We start from the raw sequence: 7,508 nt of genomic DNA on the forward strand, positions 1-7,508 counted from the left end.
CAAACACTTCAAGGTTTCGTGTAAAATCCATGGCCCATGGCCCATAGATTCAGTGTTGTAATGGAAAGCATAATAGACAAGTGACATCCAAACCATCGTGCCCCATGTGAAAACCAATGGGGGAAATTAGCTCGCTAAAATTCTGAGGCGTTGTCATACCAGCTAAGACTCAATGTGTTCCCATAAACAATGTTTTCGAGTTTCAGTTTGTAAATGACAGCAAGCACAACTAGAAGATCTGCCCGTCTTGCGCAACCATATGCCAACAAGCAAGGCTCGATGTAACCACTGTACGTGCAGTATTTGTTTGTGGCTGTTTTCTTGCCCATAGGTTTACCACAAAAAAAATTTAGTGTTATATATTTTCTTTTGATTTCCCCTTCCTCTCAATATAACACAAGAAATAGTGTTATTCTTGCAACTTTCGCCACCTTAGTGGTGAAAAAGCTTGGATTTCAAAATTGAATTGGGTGGTTTAATTTTCAAGGAAGTGTGATATAATTGTATTTGAGCATACAACACATCCCATACGGCACATAAAGCAGTTCCGTTTCTGAACATTTGATTGACTGGAGTAGCAACATCACCATTGAAACTGAGGAGACATCCGTTTGTTTTCGTTGTTACCTTTATTGCTCTTGCTCAAATTCTCCAAGTACTCAACACGTCTACACAACATGGAGTTAAAAGTTTCTTTCATATTTCTATATACTTTGTATTAAACAAATCTTACCTTGGATGTCAAAATTGAGTTGGTTAATTTCCATTTAAATATTTAAATAATTGGATTCAAGCATTTGATCCATATGGTACATAATGTAACTTTCTTTTGAAAGTATGGTTGACCAAAGGAGCAACCTCAACACTCATACACAAGAAACATTGTGAAAAAATGTTTGTACTACAGTAATTTGTGTTAGTACCTTCATTAATCATGCTTGACTCACTTCAAGCTAGGAACTGAATCTTCGAGTCTTTCTTTCCATCCTCTTATCTTTGCATGACCAAGCTTGGATCTCATAACTAAATCGGGTAGTCTATTTGCATTGAAGAATGCATCTTTACATGGTAGAAAGTGTCATTCCATCAGTTTCCATGGCGACCGAGCTTGGATCTCATAACTGAATCAGGAAATCTAATATTTTTTGAAGTATTACATGTTTGGATTTGATCATATATATTCCACATGCCACATCACACAAACTTCTTTCACAACTTTCTGATAAACCTGGCTGACATTGTGTAAAAATGTTTGTGCTCTTGTTTTTGTTGTTACAGTTTATTGATCTTGCCTGGCTTACTTGCCCATCTAGGCTAATTTGCCGCACCTTTTTGCGTAATTACTTGTTAAATGTTCTTCTTTTCACATTCACACAATAATGCCTTTACCAAATCATGCTTGCTTTCCACGCGCCTAAATTGGACTTGAGATCACTAATGTCGATCAAGGAAAGCTAGAAAAAAGGGGAATGCAACAACCAATTCAGTCAATATTTGAGTTTGATCTATGTGATACAACTCGATTTAGATAAAGTCTGGATTCCATGGATTCCAGAAAAGATAACTAGCGGAAAGCAATTCTTATTAAGTGGTTTAAGTTGCTAACCTTATTAGGTATAATCATATGCTCTCTTTAGATCTTCTTTCACTGCATCGACACATTGTTCCTCATATTCCTCTGCATTTCAAACTGTGTGGGCTGCAAAAAACGGAGACAAATTTGAGAAATTAATAAAACAAGGCTTAAATGTTCTAATCATGATACAAGATAAAAGACATAACAGAATGTGTTTTGTATAACATAGAGCATACACATCTATCTATATAAGCATACATATACACATATATGAATTGTTAGCATTTAGGATGATCATGATAGGCTCTGTACCCCCACCCAATCCTAAGAAATGTGAGCATGTAACCCAATAATATACAGTGTAGGGATCTCATTGATCGACTTCTCTGGATATCCCTGCCCCTAGTATGTTTCAGTCTTTTTTGCTTGCTTTTTGGTTGGTTTAGTTTGTAACCTTGCTTATCATATGGTTGTAGGAATAATACTTTGTACATTTTTCCTAGTCCCATGGGTCATGTTTCTGGCATTCCGTGGATGTGAAGTATCATCATCATCCCCTGTTATTACCCTAACCTGTCCTCACCCATGGTGGTACTTCACTGTCAGATTTCATTTCATAGATGTAATATGTATCCACATACATACATACATACATACATACATATATATATATAGTATGTACATATAAATGTGCATATACATATAAATATACCATGCATATATACATATCTATACAGACACAATGTAGGCTCAGTATATACCATTGATGTTGGTAAATAACACGGTGGAGCTTGAACAATTGGACTCAACGCATGCACTATTTGTGTTCCATGATATGCTTGAAGGGGCTGCCATGGTGGCATCGGACACAATTGAATGACAGGTTGATGAGGAACGATCATGTCTCTGACTCCTATGCCCATGCATATGAGCCACATGTCACGCTAAGATTAAATAGAATTATGAAAGAAAATTACTAAATGCCTTTAAATACTAGTCCCACATACAATCATATTCGGATATGAAAAAGAAAACGAGATTAAAATTCAAAGTTTCACAGGTTTAGAGATTTTGAATTCTTTACATAACTCCCACAATTATTAATACCCATGATAATCCAACTTTTATGGTTATTTAATAGCTTTAGAGAGAATAAACTGACTAATTCAATTCAAATCATGAAAACAAACAGGTGTGTGACACTATAGTAATCAGACAGTTTGACAGAAATCAAATGTGTAATGGGACATGGTTCTAATCCCATACCTATTTGTGGCAATGTTGATATTCCTTGCATGGGAACACATTGTAATCCGGCTGACATCATTACCGGAGGAAAGACAAAGTTTGATCTCGTACTCATAAGCTGTGCATACCAAATAGATCACAAAATAAGATTTTGTTTTTATTTTTTTGATGATTTTCTTCTGTAGGTAACTGAAAAATTCTCTTTTGCAGCAGCAATCAAATACCTGCACTTGTGCTTGAAGCATCTTGAGATATTGTATAGCATCATCTAGTATGGATGCCTTGTCAGTCTATGAAGAGAAGGAATAATAATCATTAACTAACAAAAAGAAATGATGGAATAACTTAGGATTCAGATAACAAGAGCATTGATTATACCTTGGTTGAGTTTGGTATCAAATCTTGCAGAGCCTTTAGCTTTACATTGATCCTATCCCGACGTCTCTGCATATCCAAACATCATAGTGAGACATTCAATACAACTCCTGCCATCTTTACAATCTTTACTCTGCATTAACATGAGTCAAACATCACAAATCTTTGCGGATACAAGTCCACAGATAATCACTCACTTTCTCTGATTCGTTGTGGGTCTCTGCAGCTCTACTCCTCTTTAGATGAGATGGAGGATTTTTTATTGTTATTACATCCTCTACATCCTACACAAATTCAAAAAATAACCTTTTCAATAACTTTGAATGAATATAGATTAGTTTACGGGGTAAGAAAAAAAGGTTCATAACCACATTTAAAACAAGATTTGAAACAAGTCAAAATGTCAAGACCTGGGATTCTTCATTGCTGCAAATTCTTGTAGGACTTGGATTAATGGAGGCTGATATCATTGACGGAGATGATATCATATCTACCATCCCTGTCCCACACTCAGAGAGAACAGTGGTACAGCAAGATATTTGATCTGCTCTATCACTCTTGATGCTTGGATTTTGTTCACATTCAGCCATCCGATTTATCCTCAGTCCTTCAGAACTATGACCCATTGATGATTCCTTACCTTTGGAAGTGACTTGATCAGGGTTGGGAGTGACTTGATCAGGGTGATTATTCGCTAAAGATGAGTTTAAACACCTAGTATTGCTTTCTTCTAACGTTTTCTTAGCTTCAGACAGCTGAACATTTGTATCAGGACATGAACAATGAATAGAAGAAGACACTTCACTTGACAAGATTAGATCCCTTGAAAGAGGTTTTCTGGCTCTCTCGATGTTAGTAGGACCACTTTCGGCACCGAGAATCCTCAGGCTGTCTCGTGTTGCAGCCACCGCACGTGAGAAGAGGGGAAACTTGTAATGTATCTCTTCATTTTGTTCCTCACAAGGGTGGAGTGATGGTATTCTCTTTTCCTCTAATTGACGAGGGTTAGAACCCAGCACCTTTTTATTTCTTAATGAAGGCTCCATTGAGTTCACCATATGAGTCGATAATCCACAACCATAAAGATCAAGTCTCTTTGAATCATCACTTGTTTTCTCTGATTCATCATCATTAAGGTTGAGTTTCTTTGAAGACTCACATGTATTGTCCAACCCATGGACTTTGAGAGAGAATCTCTTCGAGTCATCATTTGCTTTCTCTGATTCATGGCCATCTATATTGACTTCCTTCAAATCATCATTTGGTTTGTGTGAGCCACAGCTCGGATAAACTCTCTTCAAGTCATCACATGTCTTCTCTGATTCATAGCCAACGATATCAACTCTTACTGAATCATCACTGTTTGTCTTCATCTCTGATTCTTTCATGGTTTGATGAATGAATACATCCTTCACCAGGTGCAAATGAGGGTTGATAAGGTCCCCGAAAAGGTCAGAACCATATGGCCGATCAAATGTACCATCGGATGGATACATCAACCATGACATCATCTCATCATCATGGAAAGACATATTACCTGTGATTAATAATGGAACATCAAGGGCCGGAACGGAGTGGCAATCCACTTCTTCTTCTTCTTCCTTTTCTTTCTCCATGGGATAATCAACTACCCTTTGCACTGTGGTTGTTTGCTTCAATACTTTAGAGGCATAATCTCTGGGCCTACCCCACACCAGATATGTAAGCAAAATGAGCCATGCAATGTGTAAAATAACACCTAAATACACCTGACTTGTTGGGTACTTACCAGAATGCCCCTCAGCTTTAAACAATTACAAAAATACCCCCAAGCAGTACATCCTTAACTACTTCCAACAGTAGGTTATCTGGCAATTTTAAATACCCAACAAGTTAGGGGTTTTTTGCCTATTATTCTAATGCTTACGATTGGCGCTTTAAACTAAAGAAAGGAAACAAAAACAAATCAAATAACCTTACATATGGCCAATAGCGCGCTTCTGAAGAGACATGTTACGATTATGAAGGGGGTTTTGGAAGCAATGAAGATCTGTGTTTGTGTATACCATCAAACAACCTCCTATGTTTCCATCCCAGCTTGGATGACAACAGCTCATGCTCTTTCTGCAAACAGGTTAAAAGATTAGAAGAACAAAAACCCCAAATGGAGAGCCAAGAAGTTATTTAGACAATAAGTAGCCCCAAAAGCATTGCCAAGAAGTTATTTTCACAATAAGTCATGCTCTCTGCAAATGGGTCGTTTGTTTGGAACAAAAAAACCCAAAAAGTGGACTTAATAGACTAGACGGAGCTATAGAAATTTACACATATCCTCATAAAGACGATCTATTATATGACGAGTTTAGAGAAAGCAACGCAGATTTACGCATGTATTCCTCAAAGGAAACCCAAGCAAGCAAGTCATAGAAATGATCAATATTTGGATAATAAAAGAAACCCAAAAGGATATACATAGCAAGCAAAGAAAGAACTCTGCAGATGTCAACCAAAGAAACCCAATAAGGAGAAGCTCACAACTATGTAGATCTTAGACATAGCATTCACAAAGAGAACCAGAGAGAAGAAACTCTGCAGATCTTAGATAATCCTTCCACAGGAGAACCCCAAAAGACGAGTAATCAAAGAAAGAAATAAGATCAGCCCAATTAAGGGCACACAAACCAGACTTTAGACTAACATATATGTGATTCTTTTTCTCCCGGGTTATACAAGCAGCAGAAATGGAGAGATACCACGGATCATGTTCTTGTTCTCCGTTTTCTCCACAAAGAAGGAAAGTTGAGCTATGGAATAGATTATTATGCATATGCAGCGCATTTGATCCCATTGTAACTTCAATAGGGGGAATAAAAGGGAAGAAGAAGAAGAAGAAGAAGATGAAAGGGAGTTTCTTACCTCAGAGGAAGAGGTTAAGGATGCAGGAAATGACTAGATGCCATGATGAAGGGATAGAGAGAGAGAGAGAGAGAGAGAGTATATGTCTTTTGTTTTTCTTCTTCAAGGAATCCAAATGAAGAAATGTTACTAAAGGCACTTATTGATCATTCTAAAATAGGGAGGGAAGGAGGAGACACACACAATCTATGTATCTGATCTCTGTTTTTTGTTTGATATATTATTCATCCCCCTTATCTACATATCTGATCTCTGTTTTTTGTTTTTATATATGTAATAATGTATGTATTACTATTCCCCCCCCTCCCATGATGATCATGAATTCATCACTTTTACTACCAATGTGATGGGGATCCATTGTTCAGATAGATTTGCAGATGTGTAGTTGTGTCGAGTCATGTCATGTCAAGATTCATCTCCATCTCCATCTCCATCTTTGGTCGAGAAAGTAAGTATGTAACTCCCCTCATGCTCTACCTTCCATATGGCTCAAGTTCTTCCCCAACTTAACAACTTTGTGTTCGGCTTCCTAGAGTTTTCCCTTCTCACTCGAATGACTCTCTTTCTCTCTATTTTTTTTGTAATTAGCTTATCCTAGTGATAAGTTGTTACACTACTAGCACTACGTCTTGGGTTCGAAACCCAATTTTCTCACTTCTTCACTAGATGCCACTGTGGAATGTAGGGGTTGAACCCATGACTCTCTCTCTCTCTCACCCACTTGTGTTTTGCTCCGTTGAGGTTTACCTTCTTTAGCTCCAAATGTTCAAGTCCAATTGTTTTGGTTGTGGGTTTTTTTCCTTGTCCTTTAAAATGTCCCCGAGTTTGCATCTCGAAACTCGCTTGATTTTGTTTCGTGTAGTTTTTAACCTGTATGGATGAGATCCATCTATCTAGTATCTCTCTCTCTCTCTCTCTCTCTCCCCTTTAAAGGGATGAAAAGGTTTCCCTCTCTCTAGTTGTCCCTTCCAAGGGACCCCAAATGCCTCTTTATCTATCTAACTTAATGGGGTTGTCCCTTCCGAATGATTGCACATTTTTCTCCTTTGTATCTTTTATAATGGGCTTGTTCCTTCTAATGGGGTCTCTCTCTCTCTCTCTCTCTCTCATCTAGTGCACAAATATATTCTAGTTTGGACACATATATGGTCTCTAATTAAGCATTTGATTGTCCTTAAGAAAATTCTACGAATCACATGTGCTATGTCTCATGAGACTTACTTGTAATGTTTTTCTAGATTCCATAGGTCTATAGCATATAGGGCTTCCATGGATGTAAACAATATATCTACCTATCTATCTCTGAGACAAACATGCAAGGTGGAGCATTTGATGCATGCAAAATTTCAAAGCACTTAAGGGGACAAACCCTACCAATCTTTGAGGATCAAATTACTATGAGGATTCATCCTCT

At 37.5% G+C, this 7,508-nt stretch overlaps 1 protein-coding gene across 7 annotated transcripts; it reads right to left on the reverse strand.

Moving 5' to 3' along the window:
* Positions 1-739: 739 nt before the first annotated feature.
* On the reverse strand, positions 740-6,229 carry LOC147860916 (uncharacterized). 7 transcript variants are annotated; one of them, XM_087323497.1, is made up of 10 exons: positions 6,095-6,229; positions 5,159-5,302; positions 3,610-4,882; positions 3,397-3,483; positions 3,203-3,268; positions 3,049-3,114; positions 2,843-2,942; positions 2,338-2,489; positions 1,607-1,699; positions 740-1,434 (listed from the first exon to the last, which is right to left on the reverse strand). In XM_087323497.1, exons 2-9 carry the CDS (start codon positions 5,293-5,295, stop codon positions 1,646-1,648), a joined length of 1,935 nt encoding a protein of 644 aa, XP_087179623.1. In that variant the 5' UTR covers positions 5,296-5,302; positions 6,095-6,229; the 3' UTR covers positions 740-1,434; positions 1,607-1,645. The 7 variants fall into 7 exon arrangements, 3 of the variants coding, with proteins under 3 accessions (XP_087179623.1, XP_087179624.1, XP_087179625.1); XM_087323498.1 differs by having other exon boundaries at positions 740-1,454; XR_015530110.1 differs by lacking the exon at positions 2,338-2,489.
* Positions 6,230-7,508: the final 1,279 nt, after the last annotated feature.

The sequence above is a fragment of the Azolla caroliniana genome, unplaced genomic scaffold, assembly GCF_043228905.1.
Source record: "Azolla caroliniana isolate FFs.n. ecotype wild unplaced genomic scaffold, voAzoCaro1.0.p SCAF_8, whole genome shotgun sequence".
NCBI classification, from domain to species: domain Eukaryota; kingdom Viridiplantae; phylum Streptophyta; class Polypodiopsida; order Salviniales; family Salviniaceae; genus Azolla; species Azolla caroliniana.

Bases quoted from the DNA above. Each gene is read 5' to 3' on its own strand.
- LOC147860916 (XM_087323497.1), bottom strand. From the start codon at position 5,295: ATGAGCTGTTGTCATCCAAGCTGGGATGGAAACATAGGAGGTTGTTTG. The intron at 2,943-3,048 runs GTATTTGATTGC...TGGTATGCACAG, and splicing joins TGCTTCAAGCACAAGTGCAG to CTTATGAGTACGAGATCAAA. The intron at 1,700-2,337 runs GTATATACTGAG...CGTTTTTTGCAG, and splicing joins GTTATTTACCAACATCAATG to CCCACACAGTTTGAAATGCA.